Raw genomic sequence first — 24,294 nt, forward strand, 5'->3', positions numbered from 1 at the left:
GTACTGTATTAAAGCTTTAATCAGGATAAAACCGTATATTAAAAGCTAACATAAGCAGTAGCATTTACAAATAACAGCGTATCTAAAAGTATGAGACAACAACAAACAAAAAACATAGGCTTACCATTAAAAGCTGTGCATGCACAGGTTCTGCACGATCCTCTTCAATAATATCCTCTGCGTCTCAATCGGGCTCAAACTGAAAAGCGATATTAACGACGCCGTTGTCTACAATATACCCGGAGCACATGCCGCTGAGTTGAGAGGCGAGACGTTAGACGTGCACTAGAGACGGCTTAGCCAATCACAACACACTGGGCTAGCTAACCAATCAGAGCCCATCGCCTATTTCTGAGGGAGGGGCTTCATAAAAGCAGGAAATGATCAGCGTGTTTCTCAGAGAAGGGACAGAGCAATAGGTAAATTATGTGAAAAATAATGAATTTTTTTTATAAACGAAGCATTAACACATGTTAGACTGCACCCCATAAACACAATCAAGCCTATAAAAAAAAAACAGTGAACCATCCCTTTAAAGCAGCAATTGACTTCCATTTTAACCAAATAAAAGGATACTCATCTTTCATATTAATTTAAATAATGTTTTCTTCAGTTAAAAGAAATAAACAGTTCACAGTTGATCAGTTAAATGTCCATTTTCGCCGATAAAATCAAGGTATGCGCGCTGTACGGAACGCAACCCTTATTATTTTCCGTACACTGGCGGAGGAGGCACTTTTCCCCACTTTTCTCAAAAACTATTGGTCCTAAAGACATCAATCAAAGTGTGGACTGCATAATGGGTATTCCCCCAGAGAGCTGCATGCAAGCTGGAGAAATGTTAACGCTGCTGTGCTTTGCTTTGCTCCTGCAGAAGAGCTGTATGTGTCTGATAAACAGGGCAGTGATGTGGATGGAGACGGATCAGAGCAGAAGCCCTTTAAAACGCCTCTCAAGGTGCCTCATCCCGGCTGATGCAGATCATTTTCAGATTTTCATACTTGGTTTATCATTCCTTAATGCTCTGTGTAATCTTTCCAGGCACTGTTGTTTGTTGGAAAAGAACCATTTCCGGTGATCTATGTGGACTCACAGAAGGAAGGAGAGGTGTGAAACCTGCCAAATAACACTTACTAACCAGCAACTAACAGTAGCAGAAATAATCTTATCGATCTGTTGATTCGAAAGATTGGTTCCTGACATAAATGTACACTTTTACAATAAAAAAGGTATTATGAAGTATCATCAATCAGGGACCCTGACTCATTAAACCCAATACAAAAATCACAAGTTTATAGAATTCATTAATCTATAAAATATTCCATTTAAAACTGATACAGTAACTGATAAGTGGGTTTTTTAAAAAGTATTTTCAGAATTTGTTTTCTTTTTGTATGCACATTATATACTGTTACAGCTTTTAATTAATATTTTGAATTCACTTAAACTTTTATTTGAGTTTTTTCCATTTTTAGTTAAAGATTTAGTCATTTTGTTGTGTGTTTTTTGTCATTTATTTATTTGTTTATTTTTTGTAAATCTATATCGTTGTATACATTTATAATTTCTGTTTTAGTTTCAGTTATTTTAATACATCAAGTTAAAATAAATGAAAGTTTAGTATTTTATTATAGTTAATGACTATTTTATTTCAAGTATTTTTTTTTATATATTTATAATTTTAGTAAACTAAAATAACCATGTTATAATTATATATAGTGTATATGAATTCACATTGCCTAAATTTAACAGCTGTTTGTGTAAATGTTAAATAAATACAAATTTAATAGCTCTCAGATATCTCAGCCTCCGATAAACATACAAGTTTAGGGTTTATTTAGTATTTACTTCTTGATGCGCAAATCTGTGCAGACATGTAAAAAAAATAATAATAATTTCCAGTCTAGTATTTTAAAGTGTATGAAATGTTATATTAGCTATATCTTCTGTTCTGGAAAAAATAAATATAAAAAATAAAACGCATTAAAAATTAAGTATAAGACTAATAACATTGTCACAAATTTACATTTTAGTTTTCATGGTGCGTATATAATTTGTGCCTATTTCACAATTTTTAATATGCATATTTGGCATAAGAACGTGTTATAATGTAGTAAATAATAACTTACCAACGTTCATAGAAATAGAAACCTTTTGTTTTAATGTTGTGGTGTGTTTAGCGTTGGGCCGCCATCTCTAAAACTCAGATGAAGAACACGAAGAAGCTCTTCAGTCGAGAGCAAATGAAGAATGAGAGCAAAGAGAAGAAGGAGGTACGTGGATCCTCTATAGACCCGTGGTTCTCCACGTCACCGTCCCTTTGTCTGTATGTCTGTTTTAACCTGGGTCCATCTGATCTCATGATGTTCAGACTGAAGATGCTGAACGCAGAGAGAAGAATCTGGAAGAAGCTAAAACGATTGTCATCGAGAACGACCCCAGCCTTCCTGAACCCAAAACCGTGAGAGTTTCCTCAATTGACTGTATAATGGCACGGAGTTATTCTGCTTTCAAGTAAAGCATTTTCAGCTGCATTTTATACATGAAAGGTGCTATATGAATAAAATGTTTTATTTGTATTATTATTTTCGCAGTGTGAGGATGGGTAGGTTTACATTTTGTGCATTTAGCAGACGCTTTTTATTCAAACCAAGAAAAGAAGAACAAAGCAATTCAGCAAAGTTTTGGGACACAAAATGAGTTCGATCCGATTTCAGATTCTCAAAAGTCTGTTTACTCAAACATACTCGTTTACATATGCATTACATCTGTCCTGAATTGCAGTCGTTGCATTCATAAGACGTAAATAAACGTATTTTTCTCGTCAGGTTGAGAAAGTAGTCGAATATAAAGGTTTACATGGCTAATATGTTTCTTTTAAGACTATTTAATTATGGCGTTAACTAGGGCTGTGCGATATTGAAGAAAAATGCGATATGCGATAACTCATTAAATAATGCGATATTCGATATGCGATACGATAATGCTTAAAGTGCCACATGCTCAGATGAAACAGTTTTACTCGGCTGTTGCTGAGTCAGTTCTGTGAACTTCTGTAACTATCTTGTGTCATATATATATGGTTATTTGTATGTTAAGAGCTCCTATAAAACCAAAAAGCAAATTCCTTGTGTTTGCGCACACTTAAGCGGTGAATAAAGCTCATTCTGATCCTGATTCTAATAAGAAAGCACCCCTACAACAACTTCTGAAAGTGAACGTTATGTTTTACTCGAGCACTACATAAAAATGTCATTTTAACGTGAGTTTAGGAACTGAATAATAAAAAGGAAAAATAAAACACTGCTTAGAATTTACTCTTTGAATTCAATATGCACTGATTCTTATTTAAGCTACAAAAGTTGTTTAGGTCAGAGCAGTGAGTGATTTTCTCTTTGTCTTTTGTTCATGGCCCCAAATATTGCAAACTAGCGATATGCATGTTGCGATATATACATTTGCGATATTTCGATATATTGCACAGCCCTAGTGTTAACCAACCCTTTAAATCCAATCATTTGATGTCTTTACTTTCCCATTGAACCATCAGTTCGATTATTGCTGCATTTCTAGGTGGCATGATAGCCAGTGAAGCTGAAATGAAAGTGAAAGTGTTCCTTAAATCTTCAAGTCAGTTTTCTGGTGTATTTTCTGTTACGCTCAGGTGAAGATTGATCAACTGGAGGCGCTGAGAGAGCAGAGGGTGAAGGTGTTCGGGTGGGTCCATCGGTTACGCAGACAAGGTGAGCAGATTTCGTTTTCTTCTACCAAACGAGCATCCAGGATCCACAGCAGTCTTATTGAACGGCTCCAGTCAGAATCTACTACAGCAAACATGCATAAAGCATAGTTTCAATGAAAATATATATTGTTTGTTTTAAGATATGTTTGCTCATGTTTTCTCAGGGAAAAACCTCCTGTTTATTGTGCTGCGTGACGGAGCCGGTTTCCTGCAGTGTGTTCTTACGGACAAACTGGTACTGTCTGTGTTTGTTGATCTTTTACACAATTAAAAATGGGTAAATTAGTTCTGTCAACCCTGTTGGTTATTAGGATTAAAGATGGACCAAGTCCTAATTAAAAGAAAATTAAAATAGAACCGAGATTAAGGCAAAGTGATGCCCTAATTGCAGTTAGCAAATAAATAAATAAATGCAAAAAATGATATGGGATTAAGGCTGAGTGATGCCCTAATTAAAATAAATCAATAAAAATAAAAGCAAAGATGATATAGGATTACGGTTGGGCAATTCATTAATTAAAAATTAAATAAATAAAAGTAGAAGAAGAAATTATTTAGGAGTAAGATGAGGCGATGCCCTAATTCAGTGTTTTTAGTATTACAAACCAATCATAATCATAAAATTGTCATTAGGAAAATATGTGTCAAAATATGATAGAATACAAATGATTGGTTATTGTCCAGCAGTGTATTTTATTTCTTAGCCAATCAAGTAAGAGATAAAAACAGTTTTTTTTAACATAAATGAATATTATTATTATTATTACATTTGACATTTCTGTCCCCCTTCTGAAATGATTGTCCCTGCGATGTATAATATATAAAACTTTAGCTATATGCACTGTTGTCTTCCTTTTAGTGATCAAATAGGTTTTGTGGATCCTCATGAAATTTATTCGGTGGGAAAGGGGCCAAAATGGCTCTTTAGATGTTGAAGGTTGCAGACCCCTGCCCTAATTAAAAATTAATTAATTAAAATAAAAGCAAAAAATGATATAAATGGAAGGTGAGGCAATGACAAATATAAAGCAAATATTATCTAAAAATGTATACAATTTTACAAAAATAAAATATAAATATAAAATGATTAATGTACAAAAATTATAAAAAATATATTGTATAAATTATATGTTATATAATAATTAAATATTTCAGAATTTTCTGCATATCTCAATGGGATCTATTTTTATTTGGGTCATGTTGATGAATGTGTGTGTTGTGTGCAGTGTCAGTGTTATAATGGCCTGGTGTTGTCTACGGAGAGCACTGTGGCTCTGTATGGAACTGTGAAACCTGTTCCTGAGGGCAAACAGGTGAGACAATTACCCCCAATTAATTAAGTCATATTAATATGAATTACTATATTTAAAGTTGTAGTTACATTTAGTCATTTAGCAGACGCTTTTATCCAAAGCGACTTACAAATGAGGACAATAAGTTCATCTAAGAATGAAAGTCTGTCATGATTTCTAAAATGTAGTTCATGGTTTTGTTCTGAAAGGCTCCGGGTGGCCATGAGCTGCTCTGTGATTTCTGGGAGCTGATCGGTCTCGCTCCGGCCGGCGGCGCTGATAACCTGCTGAACGAGGAGTCTGACGTGGACGTGCAGCTCAACAACAGGCACATGATGATCCGTGGAGAAAACGTCTCCAAGATCCTGAAAGTCCGGTCCACCGTCACGCAGTGCTTCCGGGATCATTTCTTCAGCCGGGGCTACTACGAGGTCATTCCCTGAACCATGTGTTAGAGGATTGGTTCACCCAAAAATGAAAATGTCCTCACTGTTTCTTCATCAGATTTGGAGAAATGTAGCATTGCATCACTTGCTCACCAATGGATGCTCTGCAGTGAATGGGTGCCGTCAGAATGAGAGTCTAATAAAAACATCACAAGTAATCTACACCACCATCAGTTAACATCTGGAGAAGACAAAAGCTGCGTGTTCCATTATTAAGACACTTTTAACTTCAAACTGTTCCTTCTGGCCAAAATATGAGTCCATAATCCATAATAATGCTTCCTTCAGTGAAAAAGTGCATCTCCTGTTGTCTCTCACATCAAAATCCAGCCACATACAGTATTTGTTTAGAGCTGTTTTGGACTTGGGTTTTGTATTGTAATTGGTGCTTGATCTGTGCTGATTTCTCTGCTCTGTTATTATGCACTCGTATTTTAGTTAAAAATGCCTTGATGGATTTGTTCCAGCTTTTGGCTTCTCCAGATGTTAACTGATGGACTGGAGTGCTGTGGATTATTGTGATGTTTTCATTAGACTCTCATTCTGACGGCACCCATTCACTGCAGAGCATACATTGCTGAGACACTGATGCAATGCTACATTTCTCTGATCTGGCCTGAGAGTGAGGACACTTTCAGCTAATGTTTGGGTCAACTATATACGTAATTGTGCAAAATCTCGTTTTGAGGCACAGGATGTAGTTTGTTTTAGTAAACACAGATGTTTGTTTGTTGTCGTTCTCAGATAACTCCGCCCACTCTGGTGCAGACGCAGGTGGAGGGGACGACAGCAGATGCACTTTTTCACTGGAGGAAGTGTTATTATGGATTATAGACTCATATTTTAGTTAAAAATGCCTTGATGGATTTGTTCCAGCTTTTGGCTTCTCCAGATGCTAACTGATGGACTGGAGTGCTGTGGATTATTGTGATGTTTTCATTAGACTCTCATTCTGACGGCACCCATTCACTGCAGAGCATACATTGCTGAGACACTGATGCAATGCTACATTTCTCTGATCTGGCCTGAGAGTGAGGACACTTTCAGCTAATGTTTGGGTCAACTATATACGTAATTGTGCAAAATCTCGTTTTGAGGCACAGGATGTAGTTTGTTTTAGTAAACACAGATGTTTGTTTGTTGTCGTTCTCAGATAACTCCGCCCACTCTGGTGCAGACGCAGGTGGAGGGCGGCTCCACGCTCTTCGGTCTCGACTACTTCGGTGAGAACGCGTTCCTGACGCAGTCGTCTCAGCTCTACCTGGAGACCTGCATCCCTGCGCTGGGCGACACCTTCTGCATCGCGCAGTCGTACCGCGCCGAGCAGTCGCGCACACGCAGACACCTGTCCGAGTGAGTCTGGGACCCTTCAGCATTCATTCAGTGAAACTGTTACATCCCTTATTAAAGCACTCCAGACATCTGATCCACTGAAGACACAGTGGAGTATGTTTGAATGCATCCTCCGATCTGCCTAAATGTGTACGTTTGCGCGAATCATTCGTGATCCAGGTTCTTTTATGAATCTTTGCAAATGGCCTTTCTTAATAACGTGCTAGTTAGCAAGTTCCACGGCTAAATGCAGCTTTACAGTCTCATAAGAATGGCTCGTCACTTCACAGAAGAGAGGGGCGGGGTCAGCAGAGCTCATTAGCATTTAAAGGGACATGCACCAAAACGGGTTGCTCTGAACAGAGCTGTTTTTGACAGGGTAAAAAGGGTGTTGTTTTACACTACCATTGAGAAATTTTAACAAAAGCATGTTATAGACTTTTCATTAAGACCCTAAAGAATCATATCAACTTGTGGAAAATGGGCATCTGATGACCCCTTTAAAGCTCTAGGGGTAAGAATCCGCTCGTCTCGAATGATTGGCAGCCGAGACAACCATTCAGTAGTGACTTACGAGAGTAATAACAAGACAGAGAGCAGCAAAGAGAATATATATATATATATATACCCAAAACACAACTCAACGTCGTACAAGGACGTAACAGAAACAGACAGAAGCATGTCAGTGTAGTGTGTGTGTTCAGGTACACCCACATCGAGGCTGAGTGTCCCTTCATGACCTATGAGGATCTTCTGAACCGGTTGGAGGATCTGGTGTGTGACGTGGTCGACAGGGTCCTGAAGTCTCCTGCTGCGCAGCTGCTCTACGACATTAACCCGGTATGACCCCTGACCTCACACTGAGCTTCACAGTCACAGAAAACCTGGAAATATCATAATATTTGACATTTTAGGCCTGGATTATGTTATTCAGGCATATAAAATTCATGGAAATGAACTTCACCATCATTGTAGATGTTAATGTTTATAGTTAATTTGTAAAATATCTTGTCACGTAAAATCAGTTCTATCATTAATGTACTATTATAGTATTTATAATATTTGTTTTATTATTTTATGTTAGTTTTTGTAACTGTTTTTGATTTTTATTAGTTTTAGTTTTTTTAAAACTATTTTATTTTGTAGAACCATCTCAAGGATGATCAGAAGAAATGGACAGCACCTGAGTTAAATATATGAGTGTCACAGCAAAGGGTCTGAATACTTAGGACCATGTGATATTTCAGTTTTTCTTTTTTTAATAAATCTGCAAAAATGTCAACAATTCTGTGTTTTTCTGTCAATATGGGGTGCTGTGTGTACATTAATGAGGAAAAAAAATTAACTTAAATGATTTTAGCAAATGGCTGCAATATAACAAAGAGTGAAAAATTTAAGGGGGTCTGAATACTTTCCGTACCCACTGTGTATATATATATATATTTTTTTTTTGTTTAGTTTTTTTAGTTTTAGTTAATGAAAACAACATTGCCACAAATGGCTGGAAAGGTCATGGAAGTTCATCATGAAGTATTTGAAGTTTTTAATTCATTTTTATTTCAGTTTTAGTAATTTTAGCACTTCATCTTTAAATGACAATTAGAAATGTTGCCTTGGCAGCTGACCAAAAATAATAAGATAGTTTAAGCTTTTTGTTTGTCTAATTTGAGTAAAGATTTATTTTATTTTACTTCATTTAATGTAAATATATATATTTTGTTTTTGTAAGCAATAACAACATTGTTACAATTCATATTAATATAATATTAATTAATTAATAGATGCATTTAGCAGATGCTTTTATCCAAAGCGACTTACAGTGCATTCAGGCTATACATTTTTTACCAGTATGTGTGTTCCCTGGGACTCGAACCCACGACCTTTTGTGCTGCTAATGCAATGCTTTACCACTGAGCCACAGGACAGTCATTACAAATGACTGGAAGGGTCATAGAAAATTGGTCAAAAAGTATGGAAGCTCTTAAATCTTTTTTTCCTCTCTTGCAGGACTTCAAGCCTCCCAAAAGGCCGTTCAAGAGGATGAACTACACCGAAGCCATTGAGTGGCTCAAAGAGCACAACATCAAGAAGGACGATGGGACTTTTTATGAGTTTGGAGAGGTGTGTTTTATTGGATCTCATACGTTATTTCCAAGAGTGCTCAACTGCAATGCTTGGATATTTGACCGTTTGTGTGTGATTTCTGCAGGATATCCCAGAAGCCCCTGAGCGACTGATGACCGACTCTATTAACGAGACCATCCTGCTGTGTCGCTTCCCAGCCGAGATCAAATCCTTCTACATGCAGCGCTGCGCTGAGGACCGCCGCCTCACCGAATCGGTCCGGATCCTCATTAACAATCACAGTGTTTAAATATGCAGAGATATGGACCAATGAGTTACCAGAACAAAACTCAAGCTACATAAAGAAAAGACATTAATATGCAAAAGGACAAAAATGTCAGTATCAGCAGAGTTGTGTTGTAATTGGCTGCTGTGTGTGTGTTTGTCAGGTGGATGTGCTGATGCCTAACGTGGGTGAGATCGTGGGAGGCTCCATGCGTATCTGGGACGCTGAGGAGCTGCTGGAGGGGTATAAGAGAGAGGGAATCGACCCCACACCCTACTACTGGTACACCGACCAGGTATAGTTCATATAGACTACCATTCAGAAATTCATACTCCTATTCATCGGGATGCATTACATTGATCAAAAGTGGCAGAAAAAAGACATTCATAATGTTACAAAAGATTTCTATTTCAAATAAATGCTATTCTTTTGAACTTTCTGTTCATCTGTGAATCCTGAAAAATAAAATGTATCACAGTTTCCACAAAAATATCGTGCAGCACAACTGTTTTCAGCATTGATAATAATCAGAAATGTTTCTTGAGCAGTAAAGCAGCATATTATTATGATTTCTGAAGATCATGTGACACTGAAGACTAGAGTAATGATGCTGAAAATACAGATTCAATTTTAACAGATATTCACATAGAAAACAGATATTTTAAATTATAATAATTTCACTGTTTTTATGTATTTTTAATCAAATAAATGCAGCTTGGTGAGCAAAAGAGACTTTCAAAAACATTTTAAAAATGACCTTGATATTTATGTATTTGCTCAGAAATTGTCTAAATTTTAAGTAGACACTGTTGGCAAGTAGAATCACAAAGTTTAATGTAAATGATAATTTATAATAATAAGTTTAATGTATTTAATAATTAATGCATGTTTGCGGGAAGAATATTGAATCCTTTTATTTTACATTCACATGCACCATTATAACAATGCCTAGAATCATATATCCTAAAATATTGTAATATATGAAGAGTTAATTTGCAAACACCGGTAACTCCATTAATTTTTTTTTTTTTTTTCAGAAATCACGTTTTTTTTTTTTTTTTTTAAGTAATATCAATCAAACTGCAGTTGGGTTGTTTTGATTAAGTAATAATAACTTAAACAAATACAGGTAACTTACAAAATTAAAGTTTATTGAAAGTATGTTTTTTTTTTTTTTTTTTACATTTTAAAAGTTTTTTTATAGCAAAAGCAGATAACTCCAACAGTCGTTTTTTGGCAAAAGCAGATAACTCCACATTTCATGTTTTAGAGTTAAAAAAAATCACTGGTTTAATCTTTGTAATCTCCTCAGCTGACAATGTAGACGCCTGACATTGTAACGCGCTGCTTTTGCAAGCTTCCATGAAAACGTTTCAGCTTTTATTTTCCTTTTTCGCCCAGAAGAAGATATCACAGGTTCATCAAGTTAATCGAAATGATCCATCCTCGATCTCTTTTAGTCAGCTTTGACGAAACTCCTCTCAGCTAGCACGTCTTTTCAAAGTGAAAGTAGCCTTGTCACCTGACCTGAATACACCTGAATGGACTTATCGGCTTCTGTTCAAAAACAGCAAGTGCGCTTGTTGGCTTCTGCAGTAAAATGTGAACTCGCGATGCCTTGAAAGTGGACAAAACCGGCTTTTTGGCAAAACGTGTTTTGGGTTCAGATCGTGCTATAATGTGGAGAATAATGCACGGCAATCAGTTCATTTTTTTTTAAGTGCCGTTTATCGGTTTTTGCAAATAACTCTTCATATGATATGCCACGTGGAAACTTCTATGCCTTTTTTTTTTTGAGAGATAATGCAAATGTTTATAAAAACAAACTCAAATCTAAGATTTGATTCATCGAAATACACTAGAAAAATTTTTACTTTGAAATAAAAAATTGGTAATAAATTCACAAATAATTACAGAAACAGCAAGTAAAACACTGAATTAAACATTAAATTTTGACAGAAAAAAGACTGAAATAATATTTTTCTTTTAAAACACTCCGATAATCTTCAACTTCATCATTTTACAGTGTAGTTTGAAAATAATACTGTCGTTAAATTTGACAAAAAATGCTACCAAAATCATTGCAGATGTTGAGTGTATTGTCCAGCTGTTTGTCATCAGCATGTGACTGTTTGTGTGTTTCAGAGGAAGTTTGGAACGTGTCCTCACGGCGGATACGGTCTGGGTCTGGAGCGATTCCTCACCTGGCTGCTGAACCGCCATCACATCCGTGACGTCTGCCTGTACCCACGCTTCATTCAGCGCTGCCGGCCTTAAACACACATACACACACTCCCACACACACACTCACACACTCACACACTCACTCTCACACAGACACACACACTCACTCTCTCTCTCTCTCACACACACACACACACACACTCACTCTCTCACACACACTCACTCACTCTCTCACACACACACACTCTCTCATACGTTATTTCCAAGAGTGCTCAACTGCAATGCTTGGATATTTGACCGTTTGTGTGTGATTTCTGCAGGATATCCCAGAAGCCCCTGAGCGACTGATGACCGACTCTATTAACGAGACCATCCTGCTGTGTCGCTTCCCAGCCGAGATCAAATCCTTCTACATGCAGCGCTGCGCTGAGGACCGCCGCCTCACCGAATCGGTCCGGATCCTCATTAACAATCACAGTGTTTAAATATGCAGAGATATGGACCAATGAGTTACCAGAACAAAACTCAAGCTACATAAAGAAAAGACATTAATATGCAAAAGGACAAAAATGTCAGTATCAGCAGAGTTGTGTTGTAATTGGCTGCTGTGTGTGTGTTTGTCAGGTGGATGTGCTGATGCCTAACGTGGGTGAGATCGTGGGAGGCTCCATGCGTATCTGGGACGCTGAGGAGCTGCTGGAGGGGTATAAGAGAGAGGGAATCGACCCCACACCCTACTACTGGTACACCGACCAGGTATAGTTCATATAGACTACCATTCAGAAATTCATACTCCTATTCATCGGGATGCATTACATTGATCAAAAGTGGCAGAAAAAAGACATTCATAATGTTACAAAAGATTTCTATTTCAAATAAATGCTATTCTTTTGAACTTTCTGTTCATCTGTGAATCCTGAAAAATAAAATGTATCACAGTTTCCACAAAAATATCGTGCAGCACAACTGTTTTCAACATTGATAATAATCAGAAATGTTTCTTGAGCAGTAAAGCAGCATATTATTATGATTTCTGAAGATCATGTGACACTGAAGACTAGAGTAATGATGCTGAAAATACAGATTCAATTTTAACAGATATTCACATAGAAAACAGATATTTTAAATTATAATAATTTCACTGTTTTTATGTATTTTTAATCAAATAAATGCAGCTTGGTGAGCAAAAGAGACTTTCAAAAACATTTTAAAAATGACCTTGATATTTATGTATTTGCTCAGAAATTGTCTAAATTTTAAGTAGACACTGTTGGCAAGTAGAATCACAAAGTTTAATGTAAATGATAATTTATAATAATAAGTTTAATGTATTTAATAATTAATGCATGTTTGCGGGAAGAATATTGAATCCTTTTATTTTACATTCACATGCACCATTATAACAATGCCTAGAATCATATATCCTAAAATATTGTAATATATGAAGAGTTAATTTGCAAACACCGGTAACTCCATTAATTTTTTTTTTTTTTTTTCAGAAATCACGTTTTTTTTTTTTTTTTTTAAGTAATATCAATCAAACTGCAGTTGGGTTGTTTTGATTAAGTAATAATAACTTAAACAAATACAGGTAACTTACAAAATTAAAGTTTATTGAAAGTATGTTTTTTTTTTTTTTTTACATATTAAAAGCTTGTTTTATAGCAAAAGCAGATAACTCCACATTTCATGTTTTAGAGTTAAAAAAAATCACTGGTTTAATCTTTGTAATCTCCTCAGCTGACAATGTAGACGCCTGACATTGTAACGCGCTGCTTTTGCAAGCTTCCATGAAAACGTTTCAGCTTTTATTTTCCTTTTTCGCCCAGAAGAAGATATCACAGGTTCATCAAGTTAATCGAAATGATCCATCCTCGATCTCTTTTAGTCAGCTTTGACGAAACTCCTCTCAGCTAGCACGTCTTTTCAAAGTGAAAGTAGCCTTGTCACCTGACCTGAATACACCTGAATGGACTTATCGGCTTCTGTTCAAAAACAGCAAGTGCGCTTGTTGGCTTCTGCAGTAAAATGTGAACTCGCGATGCCTTGAAAGTGGACAAAACCGGCTTTTTGGCAAAACGTGTTTTGGGTTCAGATCGTGCTATAATGTGGAGAATAATGCACGGCAATCAGTTCATTTTTTTTTAAGTGCCGTTTATCGGTTTTTGCAAATAACTCTTCATATGATATGCCACGTGGAAACTTCTATGCCTTTTTTTTTTTGAGAGATAATGCAAATGTTTATAAAAACAAACTAAAATCTAAGATTTGATTCATCGAAATACACTAGAAAAAAATTTACTTTGAAATAAAAAATTGGTAATAAATTCACAAATAATTACAGAAACAGCAAGTAAAACACTGAATTAAACATTAAATTTTGACAGAAAAAAGACTGAAATAATATTTTTCTTTTAAAACACTCCGATAATCTTCAACTTCATCATTTTACAGTGTAGTTTGAAAATAATACTGTCGTTAAATTTGACAAAAAATGCTACCAAAATCATTGCAGATGTTGAGTGTATTGTCCAGCTGTTTGTCATCAGCGTGTGACTGTTTGTGTGTTTCAGAGGAAGTTTGGCACATGTCCTCACGGCGGATACGGTCTGGGTCTGGAGCGATTCCTCACCTGGCTGCTGAACCGCCATCACATCCGTGACGTCTGCCTGTACCCACGCTTCATTCAGCGCTGCCGGCCTTAAACACACATACACACACTCCCACACACACACACACACTCACACACTCACTCTCACACAGACACACACACTCACTCTCTCTCTCTCTCACACACACACACACACACACTCACTCTCTCACACACACTCACTCACTCTCTCACACACACACACTCTCCCACACACACGCACACACACACACACACACGCGCACACACACACACACACACTGCAAGAGACCAACTAGGAAATCAAATCACGCTCTCATTGCCGGAGACCGTATTTAGCATGTCATGTTTAGAGATCTAATCAGGAGACTGTTTGAATGGTGATTCGGTGTTGCATTATATTCTTGTAATGTTCATCTGTGGCATAATAAATCAATGAGATCATGCATTTGTGTTTGATTCCACTAGAGGGAAGCAGAGAAGCTCAATTGCACTGCCATTTGTCTTCATAATCATATTCAGAAGAAATGGGTCAGAAATGAAGTATTTGTAAGAGGCGATTTATGTTGTGTGTTATCTAATGTATTCAAGCAAGAGACAGGTGAAACAGTGAAGTAATCATTTTGTTGATTTGATGAAAATATTCAAGCCAAACACAGTCAAGCACTGAACAAAGACAGAGACTGAAGAATAGAGATGAACCTGAATAAGCAATTTGTTGGTTTGTTCCAGTGAAAGAGATTAAGTTTATATGTTATGGCTTGTGGCAGAACCCTACAGCATGAAAGGCCTGTTAAAAACATCTGTAAAATAGAATGGCTTTGCTTTTACTTCCACTTTTTCTGCTTGTGGATGAAGATCAGGACACAAACTAATGATACGTGGGGAAAGATGGATTATTAGAAAATTTCATTTCAAATGTAATTTACTTTCACATGCAGAGAGAAGTTAACCCTGTTCTTTTATTTTATATATATATATATATAAATTATTTAGCAATTGTATGACCGACATTAAACATAGAGGCCAAAACCTGCGGAAATAAATAAAAGTAAATGCAGTAAATAAAAAAAATAAATACTGTAGGATATGATAGCACTTAGCTTAAAGTTATATAATAAATAATTTAATAAAAAACTAATTAACAAAATAATTTGCTTTAACATGCAAAAAGATTTTTCATTAGCCCTGTGCTTTTGTCATATAACAAAATTTATTAATAATTGACACGATGACATTAAATATGGAGGCCAAAACTGCAGAAACTGAAAATAAAATAAATTTAAAATAAATAAATGAAAGAAAGAATAAAAAAAATTAAATGACAAAGAATTTAAAAGGTTAAAAAATAAATACTGAAAATAATAAAGTAATACAAAAATAAATTCAATTAAAAATGTTATTTGTTTGGTCGGGTTTGAGCCTCTTACACTAAAAAAAGAAGGCATTGCTGAGTTATGCTGCGTCTATTTGAAATAAACAATTAAAGCTGCTTTTAGTTCTGCATTGGGCATCAAATGAAATATCATACAGATGTTTTAGTAAAGTTTTCAGTGAATTTTTTCATTTTTTATTATGCAAAAATTATACAAAGATTTGTACAAACATATACAACTCGCAGCAAGTACAAAAACAAATAAACAATCATAATATGTAAAGTGAAAGAATTCAAGCCAGGGGTAAAATTACAACAATTTAAAGTAACAAAAAGCTTCATAGGTCTTTCTAGCTTTTTTGTTCTTAATTTTGTCTAATGTGGTACCATATTGTTTAATCTCTTTTATAAAATGTTCAAAATTTGGCTTAGCTTTAGACCATTTTTTTCACATGAATGTGATATTTTCCAAATAAAATAAAAAGTTGTGTAAGAAAGCATATCGTACTTTTGGAATCAACATTAATAAAATAAAACGACATCATACAGATTAATTTGTATATATGTTCCAAACAACCTAGAAATTAAATTAGAAACATCCAACCAAAACATTTTTGAATATATACAATAAAAAAAAAGATGAGTCACAGATTATTTGGCATTGCTAAGTTTTCAGTGGATGAAGCAAATAGTTTTACGCACGCGCGTCACACGCACGCAAGGCCCTCGTCACGGCGTGCTGACGTACGGGAGGGTGTGTGCGCGGGGGCGGGGCCAGTGTACGTCAGCACGCCGTGATAACGCTGACGCCGATCAGCGGCTCTATATCGGAATTTGGGCGCTTTAGAAAGACTGAGGAGGAAAAGCCGCTTTCATTCTGCAGTTGAAGCATTTCGCTGTTTTCTGCCGTTGGAGGAAGAGCAGACTTTACGCCAGAGCGCGAAATAATGGCGGTTTTGGGAGGCGCGTGCCGGCTCATGCAGCGTAAGTGTGTTTACGACTCTAAATACACACAGAACACTCACTCATTCAGTCACTGAGGAGGTTATATAAGCGTCTATATCATCAATCGTGCAGCACGAACAGCGCAGGGGCTGGAATGAGCCGTGTTTATGTCCGCTCTGTTCGCGAAGGTTAAAGTGTCTCGATGACTTTCCTCAGTTTTTCTTCCCGCGGTTTTTCAGCTCTTCGCGGAGTAATCGCGCAGATAAAGCGTGTGTTTTCATCTCTACGTCAACGCGCGAATTGTCAACAAAAAGCAGTTGAAGTTTCCGTGGCGTTAAACATCATGTTACACAACACGCGCTCTCACAACTTGCGTAACTGCGCCAACAGCGACCCCGTGCGGCCGCGCGGCGCTACTGCAGCGCCCTCCGACACAACACGCAGTAAACACGTGTGATGATAACTTCTGCTTTTAAATATTTATCATATTATACATGCCACTGAATTATGTCCTGGTGTTATGTTCTGTCTTACAAATGTAGACTAAATTACATTTAATAGTCTATAATAGTACTAGTCAAGGTTTTATGATAAAATACTATAAATAATGATTTAGTGTTATATTAAAAAATATATAATTGAATGATATATATATATATATATATATATGTATATGTGTGTGTATATATGTATATGTGTGTGTGTGTATATTTAGCCAAATAATGATATTAATCTTACAAAAACATGTCAAGATCACAATTAAAAAAAATTAAATATGCAATGAAAAATTATAAGCCATTCATTTAGCATAAAGTATATTTCACCACAAATTATTACATTACTATAATGCAAAAAAAAATTAGTTATTACTGTAATGGATCTAAAAATTGTATTAATGAGCAATAAGAGTTTTTTCCCATTACATATATATATATATATATATATATATATATATATATATATATATATATATATATATATATATATATATATATATATATATATATATATATATATATATATATATATATATATATATATATATATATATATATATATATATATATAACACTTTATTGTCAGATGAATCAAAAATGTTCTTGCATGACAGTATCTGTGTTTACAACAATCAACATCCTTTAAACAACAACATGCATATACATGCGCATATTTTTTATATATAAAATATTATTATTAATTTATTTAATTAATAATAATAATTAAATAAAGAATAATAATTTAAAAAAATAATATTTAATAATTATTATTATTTATTTAATTATTATTATTATTAATTTATTTAATTAATAATAATAATTGAATAAAGAATAATAATTAAAAAAAATAATATTTAATAATTATTATTATTTATTCAATTATTATTATTAATTTATTTAATTATTATTATTAATTTATTTAATTATTATTATTTAATTATTAAAACAAATTTAAATCAGCAAACAAATTAAAGTTGCATAGAAATATTTTTACAAATTAATAAAAATGACACAGCATATATCAAAATTACTAAAACTTAAATCTTAACTTAAAATATTAATAAATACTATAATAGTATATAAATAATTACTAAAGCAACACTTGTTTTTTTTTCTCAGAATAATGCAGAATTCATAATTGGATTAAAAATATGCTTTGTATTTTGTGGCTCTAAGATATACATTAAAGAGATTAAATGAGAATTCTCACAGGGAGGAATAATATTAATTGTCATTAAAAATATTTGTATTATGTAAAATATCTTTATGTAAAATATAATAAATTTTTTCCCCTATAACTTGATCTGCGAGTGTGTTAAACATGCATTGTTTCTTCAGGCTGATGTTTGTGTTGTGTGTGTTTGTGCAGTGGTCAGGTGGAGTCCGCCGGTGAGTTTGTGCACGAGTGTGTTTCTCAGACGGCAGTCGACGGCCGCAGCAGCTGCGTTCGCCAGCTCCGCCGCTCCAGAGACTCAGGAGAACAGGTACAGCGTCTCCTGACCTCATGAACATCCACTCAACGCCTGCGGGGAAATCAGCCGCTCACACTAGCCTCCACAAACAACCTCGGAAAAACACCTGCTGCTGATGCTGTGGAGCCGAAGGGTTGCTTGCTTCTAGTAGTTTTCAACATGTTTAATAATAGTTTTGATCATCAGAACAAGTGAAGAACGTTTATTTCCAGAAGCTTTCATGTACACATGACACTTTAAAGGACTTTCACATTATTTCTTACTGCTGCAGTAAATTGTGAATATGGGCTTTTGCTTTTCAGTGTTGTTAAACATTAAAAATATTAGAAATTAACTAAAAAACTAAAATTAAAATTGAAATAAAATTAGATTGAAAACCTGAACTTAAAAAATGTAACCAAAAATTAGAAATGTTGCCTTGACAATTAACTGAACTAAAATAATTGTGTGCAGGATTACTAAAATTACTAAAACTGAAATAAATACAAATTAAAGGTTAAAAATGACAAAAGCACAATCGTCGATATTTGGTGTGTTTTGCTTTTCAGTGTTGCTATTGCAAACTAAAACTATTAACAATAGTTAATTGAAAAATGAATTGAAATAGAGCTGAAATAAAATAAAATAGAAATATTATATGACAAAACTTTAACTTGTAGACTATATTAGAAATGATACACTGACAACTAACTGAAATGAAATGTAAAAAAATAATACTTAAAAAAAAATTTTTTTTAAGTTTATGGTTAAAAGTAATAAAACGGAAATAGATATAAATAAAAGGTAAACAAATATAAAAAAGCACAAAATTATAACAAACTAAAATTAAAATGAAATTTGAAAAAAAGTAAAAAGCGAATTCAAAATATCAATAAATATGCTATTAATAATATTATATAATTAATACAAAAACAACACTTGTGCTTTCTCAGAATAATGCGTTATTTCTAACTGAATAAAAGATGTCTATTTTGACGTTCAAAGTGGTTTTTGAGTGCTTTATTTTGCATTTATAAGGTATTCAAGAAATGCAAAGCAAGAAAAGACGTTAAGTTCTGAAATATTTCCTCCTCTGCTTGTTCCTGTGCAGAAGTCTCTTTGGGTTTAGTTTAATTTGGACTGGATTTGAATCCAGAACTTCTCAGTCCGTCTCAAGTAAGGGTTGCAAAGGGGTGGAACACTTCCGGAACTCTCCAAAAATTCCTGGAATAGTCCAAAAGATCCTGGAATGCTTCCACCTTTTTGTAACCCTAGTCTCAAACCCGTTGCGTTCGTTTCTTCTGCAGAAAACCCAAAACAGGGATTCTGATGCTGAACATGGGCGGCCCGGAGAAACTGGAAGACGTGCATGATTTCCTCTTACGGCTCTTCATGGACACAGACCTCTTGCAGCTTCCTGTGCAGAAGTAAGAGCGATCCTTCATAGAAGCAAGCCCTGGAGGGGTTATAACTCCGTAAAAGAGAAACCTGAAACGCCTTTTATAGCTTCTCGTGCGTTTTTTATGTCTGTTGCAGTAAACTCGGCCCTTTCATTGCCAAAAGACGAACCCCAAAGATCCAAGAGCAGTACAGTAAGATCGGAGGAGGATCTCCAATCAAAGCCTGGACCACCACGCAGGGAGAAGGCATGGTCAAGCTGCTGGACGAGATGTGTCCCGAGACGGGTGAGAGCCAGGGGCCAACGCTTGCATGCGCTCAGAGATAATACACACATACAGCGGCAAAAAAAAAAAAATAGAGATAAATAACTTTTTAAATATATATATTTTAAAAAATGCTGAAAATAAAAAAAATGCTTAAAATAAATACTAAAATTAATTGTACTTAAAAAAAAAATTAAAAATGCTTCATTTTAAAGCAATAAGCCCCAAGAAGCCGTGGTTATAACAGTGCCTAAAACCACCTTAGCTGTTATAAATTCACTGTAAACCACGGCTTCACGGGGATTATTGCTTTTAGAAAACGTTTATTCCAGATACGTAGTAAGGTTTCACAAAATAAAACCGAGCAAGTAAAGTGTAAAGATTTTAATAAAAACAGTATTCTTCCACCAAACAATGTAGCTCCTCAGAAACAGTTGTGGTTGCTACAAAGTAGTTGTTGAGCAACACACAGTCAGAGATAATACACACATACAGCGGCAAAAAAAAAAAAATAGAGATAACTTTTTAAATATATATATTTTAAAAAATGCTGAAAATAAAAAAATGCTTAAAATAAATACTAAAATTAATTGTACTTAAAAAAAAAATTAAAAATGCTTCATTTTAAAGCAATAAGCCCCAAGAAGCCGTGGTTATAACAGTGCCTAAAACCACCTTATCTGTTATAAATTCACTGTAAACCACGGCTTCACGGGGATTATTGCTTTTAGAAAACGTTTATTCCATATACGTAGTAAGGTTTCACAAAATAAAACGGAGCAAGTAAAGTGTAAAGATTTTAATAAAAACAGTATTCTTCCACCAAACAATGTAGCTCCTCAGAAACAGTTGTGGTTGCTACAAAGTAGTTGTTGAGCAACACACAGAAGCAAACGAAGGTGTGTGTTTGTAGAGTAATTTACTACAGCTTCGAACGCGGCTCAGCCAATCAGAATCAAGCACCGGAACTCTCTGTTTTATAGTAATATTATTTCTATTAGATTATGCATTAATATTAATTAAATTATAAAAATATACCTTTGCATAAACAAATTATACATCTTACAGTACTATAGTGTGTAAAAAAATATTTTAATGTTATAGAAACATTTTTTAGATAAATATTTTCCAAGTAATATTTTACACACATTAATATAATTAGTATAATAATTTTTCACAGTATAAATTTTCATGTGGTTACCAGTTTTCCAGGCAGTAACCAGCTCGTGAAATATTTACTACTAAATGCTGTAATTTCACCCCAAAACATGTTAAATAGACCAATAAATGAAAAAATAAACTCTCAATTTGCAGTAAAATAACTGGATGCGTGATTTTTGAGTGAGCAATAAATGTCAACAATAACAAATAAGAGTAGTGCAAAATGAAAAAGAATAAAAGTAAGAATACAGCAGCACTAAAAGGCATATGGGTCTCAGTAAAAATGTCTGAATATCATTACATTAGAATGTATGAAAAAAAATTAAGAATAAAAAAAATACAAATAACATTAAATATGTAACTAAAATGATTTTATTCTGAAAATAGCTACAGAATAAAAATAATTCAATTTGCATTCAATAAAATATATTATATGATATATTAATATTATGCGATTAATATTTAAATAAATAATAAAAAACTATATTTACATTTAACAGTACAGTACTGTAGTATATAAATATTTTTCAAATAATATTTTACATGTATTTATAGTATTACTTTTTCAAAGTATAAATTTGGTCTTTATACATTAAAATATAACATTTTAAGATGAGGATGATCATATTTGGGGTCCTTGGCATCAAAAAGACAAAAAAAAACCCTGCATTAGTTTACAAAATATCGAAACGAGTGTTGGATTACTAATGCTTGTTCACACAGACTGAATCAGTCTGAAGGCATCGAGTGACGGTTGTAACGGATCATAAAATAATCAGAGTGAAACAGACAAACGGTCGTCTTTGTTATCAGTGTTGAGTGCTGATAAACCTGGAGAGAGTGTGTGTGTGTGTGTGTGTGTGTGTGTGTGTGTGTGTGTGTGTGATAGATGAAGCTCAGAGGAGTGTCTCACACACGCCTCTCACACACACACACACACACACCTCTGATAAACCAACAACTAACTGTTTGAGAAGCACCATAGTCCTCTTTTCATAAGGTTACTGGTTTATCTTGCACAAACAAGATTTGGTTTGCTGTAATTTCATCCCAAAACATCAATAAGCTAATAAATTAACACTAAAAAAAAAAAAAAATTTATTAATAATCTAAACCTTGAAAGAAGCATGTGGGGAAAAAAAGGATGTGGAACTGTGATCAGCAGTAACCTGCTTATGAAATACTTCCAACATTATGCTTGAATTTAGCCCCAAATCATCGTACGTACAAATAAATAAAAACAAATAAATTAACTGTTAATCTACAGTAAACTGTTTACATAATACAAAGAAAACAATGTCACTGTATCAACAAAAATAACAATGCAAAATAAAATAATTAAATAAAAACAACTTTGCAGAGTAAACAAAGTTGCAATAAAAATAAATAAATAAATAAATTGCAAAAAACAAACAAAAAAAATCTTAAATAAACCAGTACTTAAGGATAATGTGGAAATGTTATCAGTAACCTGCTCATTAAATATATACACAGACAAAATGCTTGAATTTAAAAACAATAAATGAACAAATAATTAATAAATGAACAAATAAACTGATAAATGAGCTCTCAGTTTACAGTAAAATAACTGAATAAATAATACAAATTTACAATAAACAAGACAATAGTTGGTAACATTTTATTTTAAGGTGTCCTTGTTACATGTACTTACTATTATAATAACAATTAATTATACGTAATTATATGCAAGTAACCCAAGCCAAATCCTAATAAAATCAATCAATCACCAATAAAAAATGCAGTGCAATATAAAGTGCTAAATAAAATAAATAAAAAAATAAGATCAACTGTGTAGAATAAATCAAACAAGTTGCAATAAAAAAATGTAGCAAAAATTAATACATTAAAAAAAAAGATTTTGGATTTGGAAATGTTATCAGTGGTAACCTGCTCAGATATATTTACAGCAAAATGCCTGAATTTCACGTCACAATATCACATTAAATGAACAAATAAACGAACAATTTAACCAAAGAATTAACACTGTTTACAGTAAAAAAAGTGTATAATAATATAACAATAATAATAAATTAGTGTAATAAGTCATACTAATAATAATAATTATGGTTGTTGTTTATTATTATTATTATTATTATTAACTAAATTGTATAATAATAAAAAGGTGGTAATATCAACAAAAGCATTTAAAACATTAATTGTCCAAACAAAAAAAGCCAAGCAACTAGCAATCAACACATTTAAGAAAAAGCTACAAAGAAAAAGAGAGTAATTAACTTTAAATAAACCAGTGCTTTATAAAGACAAACTAAGATGAAATGTGCCACTGTAATGAATGACCATCTGTTTTCTGTGTGTCTGCGTGCGTGTGTGTCTATGTGTGTGTGTGTGTGTCTGTGTCTATGTGTGTGTGTGCAGCTCCTCATAAGTTTTACATCGGGTTCCGGTACGTTCATCCTCTGACGGAGGAGGCCATCGAGCAGATGGAGAAGGACGGAGTGGAGAGAGCCGTGGCCTTCACGCAGTACCCACAATACAGCTGCTCCACCACAGGTCACACTCACTGCTCCTGACATATATATGAGCTTAATCCTTCGAAAGAGTTTTAATCAAATCCTCTGTCTGACGTGTGTGTGATCAGGCAGCAGTCTGAACGCCATCTACAGATACTACAGCAGTCGCAGCGACAGGCCCAAGATGCGCTGGAGTGTGATTGACAGGTGGCCGACACACCCACTACTGATCGAGGTGACACACACACACACACACACCCACTACTGATCGAGGTGACACACACACACACACTACTGATCGAGGTGACACACACACACCCACTACTGATCGAGGTGACACACTCACTCACACACACACACACACCCACTACTGATCGAGGTGGCACACTCACTCACACACACACACACACACACCCACTACTGATCGAGGTGACACACACACACACACACACACACACACACACCCACAACACATCTCTGTGATCGAGGTGACACACACACACACCCACTACTGATCGAGGTGACACACACACACACACCCACTATTGATCGAGGTGACACACTCACTCACACACACCCACTACTGATCGAGGTGACACACTCACTCACTCACACACACACACACACACACACACCCACTACTGATCGAGGTGACACACACACACACCCACTCCTGATCGCGGAGACACACACACACACCCACTCTCCAACGCGAACACACACACACACACACA

The 24,294-nt window shown here is 34.6% G+C and overlaps 3 protein-coding genes across 8 annotated transcripts in view; all 3 read left to right on the forward strand.

Moving 5' to 3' along the window:
* nars1 (asparaginyl-tRNA synthetase 1) overlaps positions 1–11,567 on the forward strand; it is a 13,920-nt gene extending 2,353 nt beyond the window's left edge. The window contains exons 2-16 of one of the 5 annotated variants that reach the window (XM_016251980.1): positions 875–957; positions 1,042–1,107; positions 2,181–2,273; positions 2,372–2,461; positions 3,665–3,743; positions 3,907–3,977; positions 4,969–5,055; positions 5,244–5,465; positions 6,634–6,833; positions 7,517–7,652; positions 8,820–8,933; positions 9,022–9,153; positions 9,326–9,457; positions 11,308–11,445; positions 11,534–11,567. In XM_016251980.1, the coding sequence (XP_016107466.1) occupies positions 875–957; positions 1,042–1,107; positions 2,181–2,273; positions 2,372–2,461; positions 3,665–3,743; positions 3,907–3,977; positions 4,969–5,055; positions 5,244–5,465; positions 6,634–6,833; positions 7,517–7,652; positions 8,820–8,933; positions 9,022–9,153; positions 9,326–9,457; positions 11,308–11,439 (1,637 nt within the window). In that variant the 3' untranslated portion in view covers positions 11,440–11,445; positions 11,534–11,567. The other 4 variants (XM_016251978.1, XM_016251979.1, XM_016251977.1 and 1 more) reach the window with 4 other exon arrangements.
* A 103-nt stretch (positions 11,568–11,670) lies between these two features.
* Positions 11,671–14,165, forward strand: LOC107566524 (asparagine--tRNA ligase, cytoplasmic-like). Its single transcript, XM_016251984.1, has 4 exons — positions 11,671–11,798; positions 11,971–12,102; positions 13,920–14,057; positions 14,110–14,165. The coding sequence occupies exons 1-3, from the start codon at positions 11,694–11,696 to the stop codon at positions 14,049–14,051; spliced, it is 369 nt and encodes a 122-aa protein (XP_016107470.1). The 5' UTR covers positions 11,671–11,693; the 3' UTR covers positions 14,052–14,057; positions 14,110–14,165.
* A 1,892-nt stretch (positions 14,166–16,057) lies between these two features.
* fech (ferrochelatase) overlaps positions 16,058–24,294 on the forward strand; it is a 22,193-nt gene continuing 13,956 nt past the window's right edge. Inside the window, exons 1-6 of one of the 2 annotated variants that reach the window (XM_016251982.1) lie at positions 16,058–16,334; positions 18,162–18,276; positions 19,551–19,670; positions 19,780–19,928; positions 23,466–23,600; positions 23,689–23,795. In XM_016251982.1, coding sequence (XP_016107468.1) covers positions 16,298–16,334; positions 18,162–18,276; positions 19,551–19,670; positions 19,780–19,928; positions 23,466–23,600; positions 23,689–23,795 — 663 coding nt within the window. In that variant the 5' untranslated portion in view covers positions 16,058–16,297. The remainder of the gene's footprint in view (positions 16,335–18,161; positions 18,277–19,550; positions 19,671–19,779; positions 19,929–23,465; positions 23,601–23,688; positions 23,796–24,294) is intronic. The other variant, XM_016251981.1, reaches the window with a different exon arrangement.

This window comes from Sinocyclocheilus grahami, unplaced genomic scaffold (assembly GCF_001515645.1).
Source record: "Sinocyclocheilus grahami isolate Dianchi unplaced genomic scaffold, SAMN03320097.WGS_v1.1 scaffold1080.1, whole genome shotgun sequence".
In the NCBI taxonomy this organism is placed as follows: domain Eukaryota; kingdom Metazoa; phylum Chordata; class Actinopteri; order Cypriniformes; family Cyprinidae; genus Sinocyclocheilus; species Sinocyclocheilus grahami.

Bases quoted from the DNA above. Each gene is read 5' to 3' on its own strand.
- LOC107566524 (XM_016251984.1), top strand. From the start codon at position 11,694: ATGACCGACTCTATTAACGAGACCATCCTGCTGTGTCGCTTCCCAGCC. The intron at 11,799-11,970 runs GTCCGGATCCTC...TGTGTTTGTCAG, and splicing joins ACCGCCGCCTCACCGAATCG to GTGGATGTGCTGATGCCTAA. The intron at 12,103-13,919 runs GTATAGTTCATA...TGTGTGTTTCAG, and splicing joins ACTACTGGTACACCGACCAG to AGGAAGTTTGGCACATGTCC.